Source organism: Hoplias malabaricus, chromosome 18 (genome assembly GCF_029633855.1).
Source record: "Hoplias malabaricus isolate fHopMal1 chromosome 18, fHopMal1.hap1, whole genome shotgun sequence".
Lineage (NCBI taxonomy): Eukaryota > Metazoa > Chordata > Actinopteri > Characiformes > Erythrinidae > Hoplias > Hoplias malabaricus.
This window is the reverse complement of record NC_089817.1, coordinates 1,475,128-1,495,882: the sequence shown is the minus strand read 5'-3', so window position 1 is coordinate 1,495,882 and position 20,755 is coordinate 1,475,128. Positions and strand designations below refer to the sequence as shown.

At 44.1% G+C, this 20,755-nt stretch overlaps 2 protein-coding genes across 2 annotated transcripts in view; both read left to right on the top strand.

The window, feature by feature from the left end:
• The first annotated feature begins 4,068 nt into the window (after positions 1–4,068).
• sub1a (SUB1 regulator of transcription a) lies at positions 4,069–8,651 on the top strand. Its single transcript, XM_066651165.1, has 5 exons — positions 4,069–4,233; positions 4,708–4,777; positions 4,880–4,999; positions 6,849–6,957; positions 8,289–8,651. Exons 2-5 carry the CDS (start codon positions 4,709–4,711, stop codon positions 8,366–8,368), a joined length of 378 nt encoding a protein of 125 aa, XP_066507262.1. The 5' UTR covers positions 4,069–4,233; position 4,708; the 3' UTR covers positions 8,369–8,651.
• Positions 8,652–9,341: 690 nt separating this feature from the next.
• Positions 9,342–20,755, top strand: part of pstpip2 (proline-serine-threonine phosphatase interacting protein 2) — a 32,889-nt gene continuing 21,475 nt past the window's right edge. The window contains exons 1-6 of the mRNA XM_066651751.1: positions 9,342–9,459; positions 11,898–11,998; positions 16,164–16,238; positions 19,092–19,126; positions 19,227–19,333; positions 20,647–20,709. Coding sequence (XP_066507848.1) covers positions 9,427–9,459; positions 11,898–11,998; positions 16,164–16,238; positions 19,092–19,126; positions 19,227–19,333; positions 20,647–20,709 — 414 coding nt within the window. The 5' untranslated portion in view covers positions 9,342–9,426. The remainder of the gene's footprint in view (positions 9,460–11,897; positions 11,999–16,163; positions 16,239–19,091; positions 19,127–19,226; positions 19,334–20,646; positions 20,710–20,755) is intronic.

The window sequence follows — 20,755 nt, the reverse complement described above, 5'->3', positions numbered from 1 at the left end:
CATATTTTACGTAACACTTAAAAAAGCATTGACGTATTTAAAGAGAAAAACAGGATTTCACACTTAGTCGACAATACCACGTTGTTTCTTTAATATAAGAGTCTAATCACGATGAGGCCCAGTTACCTTTCTTTCTCTCAGTTTGTTTTTCCAAGGCCTTGTTTGCTGTTTAACAGCACAGTGGTGAAGCAAGTAGTGTCTCTGTCACACAGCTCCAGTTTCTAGTCCCGGTGACTGTCTGTGAGGAGTGTGGTGTGTTCTCCCTGTGTCTGCGTGGGTTTCCTCCGGGTGACTGTCTGTGAGGAGTGTGGTGTGTTCTCCCTGTGTCTGCGTGGGTTTCCTCCGGGTGACTGTCTGTGAGGAGTGTGGTGTGTTCTCTCTGTGTCTGCGTGGGTTTCCTCCGGGTGACTGTCTGTGAGGAGTGTGGTGTGTTCTCCCTGTGTCTGCGTGGGTTTCCTCCGGGTGACTGTCTGTGAGGAGTGTGGTGTGTTCTCCCTTTGTCTGCGTTGGTTTCCTCCGGGTGACTGTCTGTGAGGAGTGTGGTGTGTTCTCCCTGTGTCTGCGTGGGTTTCCTCCGGGTGACTGCCTGTGAGGAGTGTGGTGTGTTCTCCCTGTGTCTGCGTGGGTTTCCTCCGGGTGACTCTCTGTGAGGAGTGTGGTGTGTTCTCCCTGTGTCTGCGTGGGTTTCCTCCGGATGACTGTCTGTGAGGGGTGTGGTGTGTTCTCCCTGTGGCTGCGTGGGTTTCCTCCGGGTGACTGTCTGTGAGGAGTGTGGTGTGTTCTCCCTGTGTCTACTTGGGTTTCCTCCGGGTGACTGTCTGTGAGGGGTGTGGTGTGTTCTCCCTGTGTCTGCGTGGGTTTCCTCCGGGTGACTGTCTGTGAGGAGTGTGGTGTGTTCTCCCTGTGTCTGCGTGGGTTTCCTCCGGGTGACTGTCTGTGAGGAGTGTGGTGTGTTCTCCCTGTGTCTGTGTGGGTTTCCTCCTGGTGACTGTCTGTGAGGAGTGTGGTGTGTTCTCCCTGTGTCTACTTGGGTTTCCTCCGGGTGACTGTCTGTGAGGAGTGTGGTGTGTTCTCCCTGTGTCTGTGTGGGTTTCCTCCGGGTGACTGTCTGTGAGGAGTGTGGTGTGTTCTCCCTGTGTCTGCGTGGGTTTCCTCCAGGTGACTGTCTGTGAGGAGTGTGGTGTGTTCTCCCTGTGTCTGTGTGGGTTTCCTCCGGGTGACTGTCTGTAAGGAGTGTGGTGTGGACCCACCACCGATCTGAACTGGATAAGGGTAACCTCCCGCTGTGTGAAGGGCAGTGACAGTGCGGTTGGTTTGAGACTATAACTGTGTATTCAGTGATTACACCACCACAATGTGCTTCTCTTCCATCTGAAGCACCAACAGCACTGGTTCACAGTGGCAGAGGAAAGCTGCACCACACCTGGTTTTCATTGGTTATTGCCACATCACTTCTAATTTACATAAGGTTAAACTCCTTTCAGCTTTATCACATCACCTTGCGTTGTGTCGGTGTTGCAGCATTCATCGTATATCTTTCCCAGAACAGAGGCTGCTACTGCAGTGAATGAGGAACACTCCTGATCAGTGCCCTTTGTTGGAGGTGCAGATAAACAAATTTTTTCCACTGTGGAACTCTTTGCCAATGAGCTGTTTGAGGATGACGTCTGAAATCTAAAACCTTGTCTCTCTGACAAGCAAAGACTCGCTCTGGCAGCCCTCACGTCTCAAAGCAGAAATGGAGACCATTCCTAGACTTACAGTGCTCTGTTTGGACCAAAGTTTGTGGTCAGCTGCACATTCCGCGTGTTTTAAGAAATAAAGGGGGTGTGAATCAGGACTGTGTTCCACTTTCACTCAAGTACCATTTTCTGGGAAAATTTCAGAGTAGATATCAGAACATTGCTGAGAGTATTTGATTGTATTCGATTCACAGTCCTCCTCTTCTCCACAGTGGAACACAGGTCTGGTTCTTAAGGAAACGTCTGTGACCTGCTTTGGTCAGAGCTCCGCACGGAAGGGTTTCATAACGTTTGAGAACATAAAAAGAAAACGCTTCCTCTCCACATTTCAGCCAGCAGCAATGACACCCAGGGAATGGGAGCTGAGAGTGTAGAAACACGGCGGCGCTTGCTGTAGGTGCAACAGTGATACGACTGGCTTCCTGCTTTTTTCAGATCCGGTCTGGTTAGGGGATTAGTCTTGGTACTGGAAGGTCACCCGGTCAATCCTCAGGACCCGGCAGGAACATCTACGGCTGAAATATCCTTGAGAGAGACACCAAAAATAAATTAATAAAATAAACAGAAGAATGTATAAACAGAAAAGTGTCCTATCTGGTAGATATTAGTTTAGTGTGTGTGCTGACCACAGCCCCTGTACATTAATGATAATAAACTACACACACACACACACACACACAGTTTTTTTAGTTTATATATAAAATAGTGTTAACTACGTAATATGTATATATCACACATATATAGGTGTGATCAATAAAATTATATTTAATAAAATAAGCTGCGGGGCGGCACGGTGGCGCAGCAGGTTAGTGTCGCAGTCACACAGCTCCAGGGACCTGGAGGTTGTGGGTTCGATTCCCGCTCCGGGTGACTGTCTGTGAGGAGTGTGGTGTGTTCTCCCTGTGTCTGCGTGGGTCTCCTCCGGGTGACTGTCTGTGAGGAGTGTGGTGTGTTCTCCCTGTGTCTGCGTGGGTTTCCTCCGGGTGACTGTCTGTGAGGAGTGTGGTGTGTTCTCCCTGTGTCTGCGTGGGTTTCCTCCGGGTGACTGTCTGTGAGGAGTGTGGTGTGTTCTTCCTGTGTCTGCGTGGGTTTCCTCCGGGTGACTGTCTGTGAGGAGTGTGGTGTGTTCTTCCTGTGTCTGTGTGGGTTTCCTCCGGGTGACTGTCTGTGAGGAGTGTGGTGTGTTCTCTCTGTGTCTGTGTGGGTTTCCTCCAGGTGACTGTCTGTGAGGAGTGTGGTGTGTTCTCCCTGTGTCTGCGTGGGTTTCCTCCGGGTGACTGTCTGTGAGGAGTGTGGTGTGTTCTTCCTGTGTCTGTGTGGGTTTCCTCCGGGTGCTCCGGTTTCCTCCCACAGTCCAAAAACACACGTTGCAGGTGGATTGGTGACTCCAAAGTGTTCGTAGGTGTGAGTGTGTGAGTGAATGTGTGTGTGTCTGTGTTGCCCTGTGAAGGACTGGCGTCCCCTCCAGGGTGTATTCCCGCCTTGCGCCCAATGATTCCAGGTAGGCTCTGGACCCCCCACCCCCCCACCCCCCCCGCGACCCTAAAATTGGATAAGCGGTTACAGATAATGGATGGATGGATGGAAAAAAAGCTGCAAAAATAATTAAAATGTGTTTTACAGTAAACACATATTTAAAACTTTAATTATTTAAAGAATGTGATATCATATTTATATTATATATATAACAATGTTTGTTTCTAAGTGGTGGGGAAACATTTGCAGACTTTAAAAACATTTATATTTGGATGGTCCTCAGAAGTTCTCCTAAATCCAAATAATACGAGCTAAAGTATGTCATTATTGTACTACAGTGTTCGGTGCTGCACGTTTTCTGTGGCTTTATTGGCTAAAGTCACACAGGGATTGAATTAAGGGTGAAGTCATTAAAAACAGCAGTTCGGAGAATATTTTAATTAGTGGTCCGTATTTGTTAAACACATGGAATGGCTAAAAGATAAGAAGCTAAAACACAGCGGTGGATGAGTGATTTTCTTAATGTTTTCATTATTCACCACCTCATAGAAGAGGTTTGGCTGTGAACATTAGCCCTCAGTCGTTTAAACCTTGAGCTTTGGTTCATGGTACTGACACATTTCTGGGTTATGTAGCTGATATGCTAGCGGTTGAATATTTTTACTTTGGAGAAATAAAGGCCCTCGTTAGTCAAAGGATAAATGAGGACAGAAATCGAGGGTGTGGCGGCGCTAGGAAATTATTTTTAGATCAATATATTCTCAATAAGTGGACTGAAAGGTTGAAAAGCACTTTGAACAAACAGTGTTTGACCACGGACTACATTTCCCATAGTGCCGTGCGGGCTGCGGCGCCCCATGATTCTTTGCAGTGCCGTTTCCTCGCGCGCAGTCAGAGCTCTTGTGGATCAATCATATAAACACACACCCTCTCTCCTTCAAACACATATACACACACTCTGAGCGGCTGGACTCCTGACCCACCGACCCGAACCGACCCTGTTGAAAGCCTCCAGGTGAGTGACGTCATAACGATTTCTCCGGCCCGCGCTAGGGACGGGTTTACGACGCGCGCGCGCATTTTAAGGCCCATCGGTGTTGATCCTGCGACCCGCTCCAGTTCATCCCGAACCCTAGAGCCGAGCGCAGGGGCCCGTTTTGCTAACGTTAAATATTGCAATGCTTTAAAACACAGTGCCCATCACGATATTTCTGTTGCTCTGCATACTTTGTAACCCCCCTCTCCCCCTGTTCTTCAGCGCTCAGGACCCCCACAGAGCAGGTGTGATGTGGTGGTGGATCATTCTCAGCGCTGCAGTGACACTGACGTGGTGGTGGTGTGTTAGTGTGTGTTGTGCTGGTGTAGAGTGGATCAGACACAGCAGTGCTGCTGGAGTTTTTAAACCCCTCAGTGTCTGGACCGAGAATAAAGGTGACTCTAGTACTCAGAGCGTTGTGTAATGGTGAATTGTTGTGTTGTGTTTGTGCAGAATGCCTAAATCAAAGGAAGTGCTGTCCTCTACGTCCAACAGTGACTCTGACAGTGATGTCGACACAAAGGTACAAGACACACACACACACACACTGTTCAATCCTAGGTTTGACCTAGTCCTGGAACGTGTTGATGGATAAATAACATCTCCTCGTTCTCCTCTGTCCCAGTCCAAGAGGAAGAGGCAGGCGACTCCGGAAAAACCAGCGAAGAAGCAGAAGAGCGGAGAGTCTTCCAAAACCTCCAGCTCCTCCAAAAGCAGCAACAGCAAAAACGACAACATGTTCCAGGTCAGGAGTCTTTACACCAGAGCACCGCCCTCACCCTAATGACCCCATCATTAATAATCAGTCATTACACACAGGCTACCTGCCAAATAGTGAACCCACATCCATCTACAGTTAGACCTCAGATCCTGCCGAATACTGACCTCACCGTGTTTCCTCCATCGGTCGACGTTAACCCCGTCAGCTCCAGCACTTATTTGTTAATAACCACCAACAGTGAGTTCTCACACTTTCAGTGTCAGACAAAAAAGAGGTCACTGTCGCACTTCCTGTCTCTGTTACAAATGATTATCAATGACTTTTAAAATGTTTACAACCCAATTAATAACCATGTAATAAACAGGCTCTTAAACCGTTTATAAACCTTCATAATTCTGGTCTTATTTTAAAGTGGGACTGCATTAAATATCAGTTAATATGTAGCTAAAAATAATAACTATATTTAGAAAATGGTAAAAGAAATTAAGCTAAAATGCAAAAGCAAATATGGCAAAGACCTCTAATTAAAGATATTTTTCTACTCAAAAACTCAAATGTCTTGTGAAGGGCCTCTCGGTGGTGCAGCAGGTGGTGTCTCTGTCACAGCTCCAGGGTCCTGAAGGGTGTGGATTCGAGTCTTGCTCCGGGTGACTGTCTGTGAGGAGTGTGGTGTGTTCTCCCTGTGTCTGCGTGGGTTTCCTCCGGGTGACTGTCTGTGAGGAGTGTGGTGTGTTCTCCCTGTGTCTGCGTGGGTTTCCTCCGGGTGACTGTCTGTGAGGAGTGTGGTGTGTTCTCTCTGTGTCTGTGTGGGTTTCCTCCGGGTGACTGTCTGTGAGGAGTGTGGTGTGTTCTCTCTGTGTATGCGTGGGTTTCCTCCGGGTGACTGTCTGTGAGGAGTGTGGTGTGTTCTCTCTGTGTCTGCGTGGGTTTCCTCCGGGTGACTGTCTGTGAGGAGTGTGGTGTGTTCTCTCTGTGTATGCGTGGGTTTCCTCCGGGTGACTGTCTGTGAGGAGTGTGGTGTGTTCTCCCTGTGTCTGCGTGGGTTTCCTCCGGGTGACTGTCTGTGAGGAGTGTGGTGTGTTCTCTCTGTGTCTGTGTGGGTTTCCTCCGGGTAACTGTCTGTGAGGAGTGTGGTGTGGACCCACCACCGATCTGAACTGGATAAGGGTAACCTCCCGCTGTGTGAAGGGCAGTGACAGTGCGGTTGGTTTGAGACTATAACTGTGTATTCAGTGATTACACCACCACAATGTGCTTCTCTTCCATCTGAAGCACCAACAGCACTGGTTCACAGTGGCAGAGGAAAGCTGCACCACACCTGGTTTTCATTGGTTATTGCCACATCACTTCTAATTTACATAAGGTTAAACTCCTTTCAGCTTTATCACATCACCTTGCGTTGTCAAAGTTCACTCTGCTTGTTGTTGCTGGTTCTCCTTGAAGATGTGTGAGGACTGACCACTTCGCCGCATTGAGACGCTGTGAGCGCAGGGTCAGGCCCTGTCTGTGTGTTAAAATAATTAAATATTAAAATCACACGTCCGCACGAGAACGTGAGGTGAATCCGAGCCGCAGTGATGTACGCTGACCCTGTGCTGATGAAGTGTACACGTGCTCTTTTTCAGAACATCCACAGGTTCATCTCCGTCCCTCGATTCCCCTTTCGCTCGCGGCCCGAAGCAATTCACTCAAAAAAACCACAAAAGTCATGCCTTTGACGTTCAAAACTGTGTCACAACAGCGTCATCCTCCGAACTGTTCCAGCAGCTGAGAGAGAGACTAGTGCAGCGTTTAACCCTGAGACAAAAGGAAAGGAGGGGTGTGTTCTCAGGGATGAAGGACTGAGTTGTGTTTTTGTGCTGTTTTCTTGAAGATAGGGAAGATGAGGTACGTGAGCGTGAGAGACTTTAAAGGGAAAGTTCTCATCGATATCCGCGAGTACTGGATGGATCAGGAGGGAGAGATGAAGCCGGGACGGAAAGGTAAGAGAGACTCTGTCTCTCTCTCTCTCTCTCTCTCTCTCTCTCTCTCTCTCACACCCACACACTCTCTCTCTATCTCACTCTCTCTCTCACTCTTTCACTCTCTCTCTCACTCTTTCACTCTCTCTGTCTCTCTCTCACTCTCTCTCTGTTTGTCTCTCTCACACACATACACTCTCTCTCTATCTCACTCTCACTCTTTCACTCTTTCACTCTCTCTCTCTGTCTGTCTCTCTCACACACACACACTCTCTCTCTATCTCACTCTCTCTCACTCTTTCACTCTTTTACTCTCTCTCTATCTCTCTCTCACTCTCACTCTCTCACTCTTTCACTTTCTCTCTGTCTCTCTCTCTCACACTCACTCTCTCTCTCTCACTTTTTCTCTCTCACTCTTTCACTCTCTCTCTCTATCTCTCTCTCTCTCTCTCTCTCCTCTTATTCACACATGACACTGTCTTATTGTCGTTACTGTCGTTCTTACTCTGTTTTGAAAATGCCTTTTAACAAAGTTTACGTCCTCAGAACTCACACAGAAATCTCACCTGAAGTTTAACTGAAGGTTAAAGCGAGACTCGAGCTGAAAACCCCAGCATCACCTTCACAGTCTGTTCTCACACAGAAGCTTTTTTTTAGCTCCTGAACCCCAAAGCGCTCCTCGAGCGGCGGGGATAGCTGCCCCACGCTTTCGGGGTGTTTTTTACAGCCCCTAATGCATTAATGTGTGTGTGTGTGTGTGTTTGCTGCCACTGAGGGGTTAAATGCAGAAGACACATTTCGTTGGACGTTGTGTGTATGATTCAGAGACATCTACAGCTCTATGTCTGCAGCATTTTCCAGGGCAGGTGTGTGTGTGTGTGTGTGTGTGTGTGCGCGTGCGTGTGTGTGTGCGCGTGCGTGCGTGTGTGTGTGTGTGCGCGTGCGTGCGTGCGTGTGTAAACTGAAACTGAAAGTCTTCGTCTTCGTCAGTTCTCTCTCTGTGTTCAGGAAGACAGCCAGGAAACAGCAGACAATAATAAACAGGTCACTGATAGGTTCAGGGAGCGGTCTCCAGTCCTGAGCCCAGGTCACAGTGGCTCCCAGCTCTAAACGGAATGATCAGGATGTTTATTTTTCTGAGCTGTGGTGAGGTGAGACCGACTGAAAGCTCCAGGTCCTGCCACATTTCATTAAATGACTTCCACTGAAAGTTAAGAGGGTTCTTCCTGCTGTAAAGTCACTAAACTGGAGATTTGTGTCTTTCTTTGGACAGTGACGGCTTTCTCATTAGTTTCAGGCCTGTGTTCCCAGTTTGGCGTGTCCCTCAGACCTGTCTGTCTCTCTGTTCTCAGGGATCTCTCTGAACCCCGAGCAGTGGAATCAGCTGAAGGAGCAGATCGATGACATCGACGAAGCGGTGAAGAGAATATAAACGACTCCCGGGAGCTCACACACTCGTCTGATTTCTATTTCTGTCTGAGTTTTTAACCTCGTTCTATGTATTACCCACATTTTACAAGCAGTGCAGATTAATGATCCACAGAGCTGTCCAGGACCGGCGTGTGTGTGAGTGTGTGAGGGTTAGATTAAGGTTTTAGGATTTAATAGTTCAATAGTTCATAGGTCATTCTGTCATTTGTGTTTTTAATTTTTCCTTTTTTTCTCTACTGACAAATCAGTGAAGTGTGTGCATTTTTTACAATAAAGATGGAAAGATCAGAATGTGACTCTTTATTCAGATGTGTGTGTGTGTGTGTGTGTGTGTGTGCCCAGTGATTCTGGGTAGGCTCTGGACCCGGCAAAATCCAGATCAGGATAAAGCACCCTCACAGAAGATGAATGAACTCAAAACACACACACACTGTTTAATACAGACCCAGATTTCAGTAAATTTCATTCTCAGAGACTTTGTGAATGTCTCAAATTTAACCTTCGACCTTCTGTCGTCTGAAGCTAAGTGAAATGAAGCTAGCTTTATTTACTTAGCTTTTATTTTTAGATTTATAGTTTACTTTTATAATATAAAAAAACACATTTGTGGCACTTTTAACCGTATTTTGGACGTATTTGTTTTATTACGTTTATGACATCTTTTTCAAAAACATTGAAATATTTGCTGCTAATTCGATTGAGTAAATAATTATGTAAAATTCACTAAATTCGAACTAATGCTTAAAGCCACGGATATTAAACTAATTCCTTAAGGCTAAAAAAAAGCCTTTCACGTAGTAAAAATAATGAGTTGTATAGTATTTATACCTCTAAACTTAGCTTTAGCGTAATACGACTCAAAGTCACTGGTTCACTAGGGAGCTAGGCGATGGTTTGAGACACGCCCACTTGTATAAACTACATTCTACCGCTAGGTGGTGGAATGGCTGCGTCTTAATCTGTTTCGGGGCAGTTTTTAAGGGAACTAGCGCAGCCTCTGGGAAAGTGCACTTCTATAACAGCGAGAAACGCGTCTCTGAGAGTCAGTTGTTCATCACCATGAGAGACCTTCACTTTAAAGACAACTTCTGGGTAAGAATTTCAGGTTTTAATGTCGATTGTAACACCTTTCTGAAGTTTAGTCAATAAAAGTTGGACTAAATAAGTGTATGTTTCTGTTTAGTGAGGCGTTGAATGTCAGATACAGTTATTTAATCCCTCTGTCTAATGAACGTCTGTTTATTTACTGTATTTTGAGGACGGTTTTGTTTATCCACTCCTTAATTTTGTATTTCAGTGCGAAAGCTGCAAACTGAAACTCTCAGTTCCACCTTAAATGAGTCAGAGTCCAATTATACTGTGGTCTGAATGTTTTATACTCAGTTTCTAGACTGTTTTATTAATGTTGTGTAGCTTATGTAGAGTTTTTTATACTTTACACTGGAACTTTCCATTCCACCTTAAATGGTGCAGGCGCCAGGGTTTAACTGCTGAATATCTATTTAAGGTGGAATGGATAGTTCCAATAAAAAGTGGTTTTTCATGCAGTATTTCTGTCTATTGAGTAAACCTTTTTATAACCACTTTTTTAAAATCAACTCTCATCTTAAACACTGAAATAAATCTGTTTTCTCTAACAGTAGAAGTCTTAAATTGAGAATAATATAAGTTTAATCAATAGTAGAGATTACAAAGTGCTTTTATCAGCTGATAACAGACTTATTCTCAGTAGAATTACTAATAGGAAGTTATTCCCCCATAGAAGTCATTTACATATGCAAATAAGGCGCCCTCTGCTCATATTTGCGTATTTAAAACATAACCTTTTCCAAATGTCCACACGCCTCAGTTTGGATGGTGATAGTACTCTCCAACATCATTCAGAACATCTTTAAATATGTAAATATTAACTGAATGAGTGTAAAAAGAGGATGAGGAATGAGGTGTTTTTTAGACTTTGAATGAAGGAAGGAGCTCATGTTTTAAATAAATGACTTTTAAAATGAGCACTGCGTTGTTCCTGAAGTTTAAATAAAGTTTAATTTTGGAAAATGGAGTTTGAGTGAAATTACTGAACCATGGTGCAATAAAATACATCTGAAACCGTCCAGAAAATAAGACATTCACAAAGAAACCAAGATAAAAACAGAAAGAAAAAGAAATAAAAGGCATAGATGCACTTCCTGATTTTCCTTAATGTTGTGTCCTACTTTAAAAAAAACATTAATATAAACATAAATGCTTTTTATGGCTTTAATAATTTACTCCCCGTTATAAAGACGTTTTTATTATTTTATTTTTTTGTTTGTGAATTAGTGACCAGCCGCGTGACGCTTGACTTCGCCCCCTCACAGCAGAGCAGTCAGAAATTATTATTAATAATAATAATAAGAAGAAGAAGAACTGCCCTGTTAATATTAAGATTTATTTAAATTAAGACCCAATGCTAATTTGTAATTCTACAATCACAGACTGTAGTCACTGTGTCGCGCTGTGAATTTCCCCCTGTTCCTCAGCGCTCAGGACCCCCACAGAGCAGGTGTGATGTGGTGGTGGATCATTCTCAGCGCTGCAGTGACACTGACGTGGTGGTGGTGTGTTAGTGTGTGTTGTGCTGGTGTAGAGTGGATCAGACACAGCAGTGCTGCTGGAGTTTTTAAACCCTGTGTCCACTCTCTGTCCACTCTGTGAGACACTCCTCCCTCGTTGGTCCCTGTTTAAAGTCAGAGACAGTAGTGTCTTATATTCGATGCTGAAATATAAAAACCCCCAATAAAATACACCCTGAGCCCACCCTAAACGGCTCAGAAAGTGCTATCAGTCGCTTTAAACTCTTATTTCGCCTGGTGTCTGTGCTGGTCGAGGGTGGAGGACTGTTATTACATGTCTGCTTTGGGTCTGAATTACAGCACTGAGAGATGCTCCTGAGGATAATAACAGACAATCAGAAATAATCATCGTTCTGTGGGAGCGGAAACGTTCAGACGACTCGGTAATTTTACACCTGGCCCAGGTCTTAAAGGGAAATGTTCAGAAACGTCTGGGTGTGTCCTGATTGTGCACTTAGTGCTAATACTAGCTAGTGTGTGAGTATGTAGTATAGTTTAACAAACCTGTCAGATGTGAGTGACTAATAATAAATCCACACTGCAGACTTAGAACCAGCCCATTTCTGAGCTTTTTGCGTTTGGAAAGTTCACGTAAGTGTAAAATACAAACCAGAAACATGACATCGACATCGAGCATGAACCCCTTGGCTTTGTCAATATTAATGCTTTTAAACTACCTTTAAAATCAAGTGCTGAGTAGATGACAGCGCCCTGTGATCACCGTCGGCCCGTGGCGGTTTTTACTGCGATACGTCGGTACTGAATGAGTGTCGTCCAGCTCCGCTTGGAATGACTGGATGAGTTCGGGAGTCATGCGCTGGAGGCTGCTCTCGTGTGTGAAGTGATGGCTGTATGAGGAAGGAGGACGCATGACTCCAGTTTGTGCTGATAACATCTTTGTTTTTCACCTGCCGTTGACAGAACTGTGAAATCACCAGCACAGCGGGGTACGACGCCATCATCCAGCACCTGAACGATGGGAAGAGAACGTGTAAAGAGGTGGAGGACTTCATGAAGGCCAGGTGAGTCAGCCTCTGAGGAAAAGTTGGAGCCCTGTCACAGTGGGATAATCAGTTACAGTGTGAATTAGTTAATAATTGATGAATTAATCAGATTTCAGCACCTGTTCCTTTAAATGATAATGAGCCGCTCGCTGTTCACCCCGACCCCGAGCGCACAGCAGTGAGGAGCGAGGAGCAGAAGCTCTGGTTTTTAGCTGTTTTCACTCTGTTCTCTTTCTTCTCCGTTTTTACTCAGTGCTCTTATTTCTGTTTTGCTGTGTTTAACCTCGTCTTTGCGCTCTCACAGCGCTGTGATTGGACAGACTCAGACGAGGGGGCGGGGCCATTCTAAAGTCTCTGCAAGTGACGTCAGAAGCGGAGCAGAATCAGAACGACTCGTATTATCCTGTTTCTTCAGCGCACAGATAACTGACTGTAGTCTTGTTTCACAGTGTGTGGGTTGGTGGGCTCCAGATGAACACATTAATGTGAAGAAGATACAGGGGTTGGACAGTGAAAGTGAAACACCTGTCATTGTAGTGTGGGAGGTGTCATGGCTAAATTGGAGCAGCCTGGTGGACAATCTTCATTAACTCCACACTGCACCAGTAAGACCATGTGCATCCAATGGTTCAAACACTGTGTCCTGAAGGCGGTGCCGTGTCTCAGGACGATAATGCACCAATACACACAGCGAGACTGGTGAAAGACTGGTTTGATGAACATGAAAGTGAAGTTGAACATCTCCCATGGCCTGCACAGTCACCAGATCTAAATATTATTGAGCCACTTTGGGGTGTTTTGGAGGAGCGAGTCAGGAAACGTTTTCCTCCACCAGCATCACGTAGAGACCTGGCCACTATCCTGCAAGAAGAATGGCTTCAAATCCCTCTGACCACTGTGCAGGACTTGTGTACGTCATTCCCAAGACCAACTGACGCTGTATCGGCCGCAAAAGGAGGCCCTACACCAGACTAATACATTACTGTGGTCTAAAACCAGGTGTTTCACTTTCATTGTCTAACCCCTGTATTTATTCCCCATGTCCCCTTTAAATCTTTCTGCTTATTTCTGATGATTATTTTACCTTGACACTTTTGGGAAACGGTGAGTTTCAGCTGGTTCTCTGAGTCACTTTGGAAATGTCTCTGTTCATCTCGTTCATTTCTCAGTTCCTAATGTGTTTATTGTGGACGTTAGCTTGAATTTCATAGTTTCTCTTGAAGCTGATGGTAAACGAATTGGTCTCTGACTTGTCTTTCAGCAGCTTTCAGACGAACAGTGACCAGCGCAAAGGATGTGCTGTTTCTCACTTATTAAATTTAACTTATAGTGTGTGAGTGTGTGTGTTTATGCATGAAGTGTTTCCCCATTTCACTCACACTGCTGACATGTATAGCAGTAAGTGTTAATAGACACAGCAAAGTTCACCAGGGGCTTGAAGAACAAGTGAATTCAGCTCCTTTTAAGTCCTTTAACTGTGGACTGGGGTGTAATTAGCGAGGCACCGATCTGAGAACTCCGGGCCGATGCTGATATCCGAGAATACACGCGTACGTTTCTGCTGATGGCGATACACACGTTTGTAAAAGACAGAGAGATAAGACACGCTGGATTAACGTTACCGACAAATGTAGCACTCATTTGCATAGCATTTAAATGTCGACCAGCTGTAGGGGTAGGAAAGGCATGTTTATTTATAGAGCACCTTTAAAACATGAGGGCAACTCAAAACACAAATGCTTCACAGAGTCAAAAGACAGTGACATTTTTTAAATTAATAGTACGAATAAAAACAATTAAAATAGTGCAATAGAAAAACACACAAACAGTAAAAACAAATGGAGGGCTGAAAGGTGGTAGGTTCGATTCCCACGAGCGGCTGGAAAACTGAGGGATGTGGGAGTGAAGGAACAGCACTGTCCTCCTCCTCAGTCCACGGCTCTGAGGGGCCCTTGAGCAAGGCACTGAACCCACAACTGCCCCCGGGTGCTGTGTGTGTGTCTGTGTGTGTGTGTGTGTTCACTGCCACAGGAGACACATTTAGTTGTAAGTTGTACAGTGACAGATAATAACACATTTAATTCCAAGTTAAATATTAATTATAAATAAATGAATGTTAACATTAAGCCGTGGATTAAACACTAATAGCTCTACAGCAGTGCAGGTATTCTACAGTGATAGAGAAACAGAAGAGAAACAGAAGAGCACGGCCGGAGCAGGAAGAGTCTGAGTCAGTTTTATCTCCACTTTCATCAGTCTCTTTTCATTTTTTCAACTCTGAACTTTGATCTGATATAAAACAAACATATCAGCAATTATCTGTTTGAAATATCGACAAAATCAAAGTCCCGTTTCCAGCCGATGATCTTTAATTCCTGTATCACTGTGCATCGCTACGTTTAAGAGCTGCTAACACAGTGAAATCAACTCTAATGCTCTGGAACAGCTGCACATGAGCCTAGGGTCACACCGCCCAGTGCCGAGCGTGGACTAGAGGGGTATAAAGCCCTCCAGCATTGGGCTGTGGAGCATCTGGAAGGAGTGGTCCAGAACTGATCATCCACACATGTTCCCATGGCTAAACGTGGGTTATTTCTCACAGCAATGCTCCAATGCTCCCAGAGCTGTAGACACTTTTACTGCAGAAAATGAGGAACACACTCCTGATTAATGCCCTACGTTTCAGAAGAACCAGCAGGTCTCCACCGACCTGTACATTTATTAATAAAACAGGACTCACTTTAAAGTCTGAAACGAAAGTGTATACAGTGTGCATACTGCTTTGGTCCAAACCCCCCGAGCCCCACAGCAGTGTTCTCCCCCTGTGTAAACAGCCCCTGTTCAGAACGCCCGCTTTCAGCACCTGTTCCTTTAAATGATAATGAGCCGCTCGCTGTTCACCCCGACCCCGAGCGCACAGCAGTGAGGAGCGAGGAGCAGAAGCTCTGGTTTTTAGCCGTTTTCACTCTGTTCTCTTTCTTCTCCGTTTTTACTCAGTGCTCTTATTTCTCCGCGCTCGTTGTGTCTGTTTTGCTGAGTTTAACCTCGTCTTTGCGCTCTCACATAAACACGGGTCCAGCGCTGTGATTGGACAGACTCAGACGAGGGGGCGGGGCCATTCTAAAGTCTCTGCAGGGAGATGGTTTTTGACCTCTGCTGATGAGGAGAAAGTTCAAGTTCAAGAAGTTTATTGTCATTTCAGCAGTATACAGTGTTTACAGTACACAGTGAAACAAAACAGCGTTCCTCCAGGACCAAGGTGCTACATAAAACAATACACAACATTAAAGTGCGACTAGTGCAAAGCTAGTTCAATGTAAAACAGTGCACACGCATTAAAGTGCAAAAGATATGGCTAAGAAAATACAAAACAATGTCCATACAGTACAATACAAGACAATGCAAAGTGAAAGTAGCTGATTATTAACGTTGTTTTGAATCATGTGGTCAGTGTCAGCTGTGAGATTCCTCAATGCATATGTTTATCAAATCTGTGTGGCGCAAAAACAAAAACCCCCTCAGACACGATGCTGCTGTTTTTAAAGACACAGTGCCTTCACTCACGCCAAAGAAATCTAATTGAACCATTTTTACCCAAATTACCCCAAATGTGGCCAATGAGCCGAGACTGGAGCTTGTTTCCCTGGTTCTGCACCGGAGCTACGACACTAATGCTCCCAGAACTCTCCGCCTGATGGAGTTACTGCTGAATGGATGTGTGTAATTGATAGTATTATGTGGTTTCTGCTGCTCTATCACACACTGTCATCTGTAAACATGGACAACCATATGCCACAAAGATAACAGCTGAAGTCATAATGAATAGCCCAGTGTTGTCTGTGTTTTGTCTGTTTTTATAAATCATTAATAATATTTCCCTCGTAATTCCAGAGGAAACTAAAGAAGGTTGGTGCTAATCAGAGTCAGGGAGCGGAGTCAGGGGCATTGATTGCTGCTGAATTAGATTTGAATCTCCGGTCCAGTCAGGGCTTGGACCGATCTGAACTTCATCATCTATTTTTGGACGGTTGTAGTGCGTGTGCTCGGTTCTGTCTCATCCAGCACCTATGTAAGTCCGAGGCTTGGCTGGGTTTATTCTCCAGGGTGTGGAACGTTTGGAGCCAGAAAGGAATGTGAATAAAACGTGGAGTGGATTATGTGCATGTTTTTCTGTGTCTTTCAGAGCCGTGATAGAGGAGAAATACGCCAAGGAGCTGCTGGGACTCGCCAAGAAAGTGTGGGGACAGAATGAGATGAAGTAAGAAAGGATGAGTGTTTCGTTTGAGTCACATTTAATGGTTTGAAACTGAAGTCTCAATGTTTGTGTTTAGTATCAGAGCATTTAGTTCTGACTCGCTGTGACTTTAAAAACCCTGTGAGTGTGTGTCCCCTCCATGTGCTGCTCTACAGTCGGTTTGCTCTGGAAACCGCTCTAATGTGTTTACGAAGCCCCAGTGTCTGTAAATGGGTAAAAAAACAAAGTGTCTGGGTCCGGTGCTAGGCTTTCTCTCTCTCTGCTCACGGCAGAGAAACGCCATCTGGAGGTTTTTAGACAACGGAGAGACTCCAAACGCTGAAAAGCACCGACCGAGATGAGGATGTTGCTCTACTCCTGCTCCATAGGGGGGTATCACTGACTTATTTTTGCTGTTACAGTTACATTACTTAAGGTGGAACTGACTCTAAATTCAGGAGAGCGCTAACTGCATGAAAGTAAACTCAGAGGGAAAGTGCTACAAAACTAAACAGCTCGAGTTACACATGAGTTTCTGTGGGAATTCAAACAGTGAATAAACATTTACAGACAATTTACACTTCAGACACCAACAAGATACAGTCGCTTCTTACTCACACACACACCGCTCCACCTTAAAAAATACAGTGGCTTCTTACTCACACACACCGCTCCACCTTAAAAGATACAGTGGCTTCTTACTCACACACACCGCTCCACCTTAAAAGATACAGTCGCTTCTTACTCACACACACCGCTCCACCTTAAAAGATACAGTCGCTTCTTACTCACACACACACCGCTCCACCTTAAAAGATACAGTCGCTTCTTACTCACACACACCGCTCCACCTTAAAAAATACAGTGGCTTCTTACTCACACACACCGCTCCACCTTAAAAGATACAGTCGCTTCTTACTCGCACACACCGCTCCACCTTAAAAGATACAGTCGCTTCTTACTCACACACACACCGCTCCACCTTAAAAGATACAGTCGCTTCTTACTCACACACACACCGCTCCACCTTAAAAGATACAGTCGCTTCTTACTCACACACACCGCTCCACCTTAAAAGATACAGTCGCTTCTTACTCGCACACACCACTCCACCTTAAAAGATACAGTCGCTTCTTACTCGCACACACCGCTCCACCTTAAAAGATACAGTCGCTTCTTACTCACACACACCGCTCCACCTTAAAAGATACAGTCGCTTCTTACTCACACACACCGCTCCACCTTAAAAGATACAGTCGCTTCTTACTCACACACACTGCTCCACCTTAAAAGATACAGTCGCTTCTTACTCACACACACCGCTCCACCTTAACATGTGCGTTACCCACAGTCATCGATGTTTAACTTTGACACATCTGAATATTATGTATTATAATTAAAAATATTAGGATTATATATTATATAATAAAACATAATAAAGTAATTATAGTGGTAGCTGTAAACATTAACACTATTCCATCCCTGATCCCTGTGAATCCTGAAATACTGTATTTAACTCTGTATTCACTACTGTGCTCCAGCTCCTTGCTCAGTGACTGCTGTGTTTACAAATACTACATCATCTTCCTTTACACAAGCTTACACACACACACACACACACACACACACACACACACACGCTGTAAACTCTATTATTAAATCATAGTGCGGGTTGTCTATTGCACTTTCACTGATGTATGATGTACTGGTCAGTGCAGGCTCTCTCTCTCTGTCCCTCTGTAAATACAACGCTGTTTCATTTCTCCGTGTGCAGGTGAAAAGTGGAATGACAGTAAACACTCTCTCGAGTCTTAGCTGAGCCCTGCAGATAGTTCCATATTTACATTTAAAGTGTTATAAAACAGCACTTAAAGTTGTTTATATATGTTTAAGAACAACAGTAAACACAGTAAGAACATATCAGTGTTAATTTAATAGCTGCTGTGTAGGTTTATATTGAGGTGTGTGTGTGTGTGTGTGTTTATGACTCAGTAATGTTAGTAAATGAATAAAAAGGTGAGCTGCAGTGATCAGATTTTGGGTCGGTGCTGGTTCCCATTGTGTAACGTAGTGTTGGGTGTTTCAGCACTTCGTCGGCCAGTTTCCTTCCTTTCCTGTGTAATGTTTTGTTTTCTAAAGTGTGTGGCCTCTCTCCCTGCGCTGTACTGAAGCTCTAAGGTGGTCTGTATGTGCCGAACGTGGCCCGGTATCAGTGTGACTCTGAATGACGTGCTGAGAGCCGTTAAAGAGATAAAAGTGTTTGTTTACTGGCCTCTGTTTTACAGAAAGCCTCTGTTATGCTTTGAGTGATGTGGTCACATGTTCCTCTTCACTTTGTGGTCAGGTCGTTTCCTCCTGTAGCTCGCTCTGCTGAAGTCTGACTGGACACATATCTGTTTCGATATGGATTCATTATCAGGATTGAGATTACGGATCAGTAGAACACTTTAAAATCACTGTGAATCCGTAGTGTGACAGAGTTAGTGATTATCATTGTTTTATGTGTGGATTTGGAAGGAATGACAATGTTGGGACCGTTCTGGAGGAAAATAAACAACACATCTTCTTTTTATTGAAGTTTAAACACACAGTCGGGTTATGGAAGGGGTTAATGGGTTATAAACGAGGTTATAAAATGGGAGTCATTTAAAGAGAAGAACTGTGATGATGAAGTGCTTACACAACATGAATGAATGAATGAATGAATGAATGAATGAATGAAGGGATATAATCCATGATTTTGCATTGTGTGATAAATTATACAGCGTTATAATCACAATATTTTATTGACATATGTGACAGCTCTATAATGTGCATGTGTGTGTGTGTGTGTGTGTGTGTGTGTGTTTTAATGTTGTTTTTATAATTATTTTTCAGCACACTGAAGAGATCGCTGGATGTGCTTAAACTGCGTAAGTAGAAGCTGTGGTGGAAATTGTGAAACTTTATGAAGTAGTGTACTGCTCTCTGGCCTTCCCTTATGATGAAAGTGTGTGTGTGTGTGTTTTACAGAAATCGAACAGGTTGGTACGTCTCATCTGCAACTTGCTCAGACCATAAGAGACGAGGCCAAGAAGTTAGAGGAGTTCAGAGAGAAACAGAAAGAAGCAAGAAAGAGGGTAAAGAAAACACACAAACAAACAAAACCTCTTCTTTATTCCATCTTAGAAATTCAAGAGTTACTCCGGTCAGTTTGGTGTAGATTAGATGCACTGTCATTCCCTTCACTGATTCATCTTCACTTCGGGAAACAACCTTTATCCTGACACCTGGTGGACTGGACGTGTCAGAGATTCTGTACTAAACCTGTTCTAAAAGCAGCCAGCTCCATCTGGTTGACCCGCTCTGTTTAGCATAAAGCATAAATTAAGTCTTTCTTGGAGTTATTGTCTTGTGAGTTATATTTTAAAAAAGAAAAAATCTAAAAATGTATAAAATACATATGTTTTACGTACGTTTTGTTTAGAGTGGTGGTGTGGTTTAGGTGGTTTCCTGGTGTTTCAAGGGAATCACAGGCTACTTAAGTTCATGTGGTTGCTATGATATTCCTTCATCCATTGTGTTCCTAGGCGATTGCCGTGGTATCCCCGGTGATTGCTAATATTTTTTTCAGTTGTTTGTTGTGGTATTTTTTTAAATATGTGTTTGTTACATTTTGCTGAAGACCTGCTTTTTTTTACTCTAGCTTTTTTCAGAGCTATGGTCCTAAGTGATGTGTTTAACTTTGTGTGTTTGTTTGTTTATTTATTTATTATTATTTTAATTGGAATTGTGTCTTACTTTTGTTGTTAAGCATTTGCAGTTTTATTTCCAATGTACGTACTTACTACAATATGTTACTCCTTTAAATGTAAGTACATATTTATTCAGGGAGTCCGATTGATTAGATGATTAATAATTACATGAATCCCAAATTTTCAGGTCAATAGCCCTGTCCTAAACGGAGATCTAAGCCCTGCCACTGTCCATTCTGATTGGCCTTTGCTTGTATCACAAGAAATTGTGGGTGAAAACCCTCTGCTCTCTGATCTTAACTGAAGGCAGCATTATAAGCACATAGAGGGCGCTAGTGAGTCCCCATATTAAAACAACTATAGGTAGTAATTTTACCTTAAAATTACAGCTTCAAAACTGTAAACTGTAACAGAGAGAATAGCGCCTCTGTTGTCGCTCCTCCAGGCCCAGCACCGCAGAAACTGCACTGTGTAACTGCAGAAATGGCACAGGAGCAAAAATACCAAATCTGATCTAGTGTTACTTTAATAAATCAAATGAAAAATGCGATGCCACTTGTGGACGGCAGGACCATGAGTGATTTAGGACTGAGCTATAGTCGTAAAAGACGCTTTGTAGCGTAACGACCGGCAGTGAGGTGTTTCAGAGACAGGCAGAGTGTAAGATCCGTGTGTGTGTGTGTGTGTGTGTGTTGCAGGTGGAGCAGCAGATGGACGCTTTTCACAAACAGAAGGGCGCTCAGTACAAGAAAACCATGGAGGTAAAGATACATGTTTAAGAATTAAATATAGGAGTAAAATATAGGT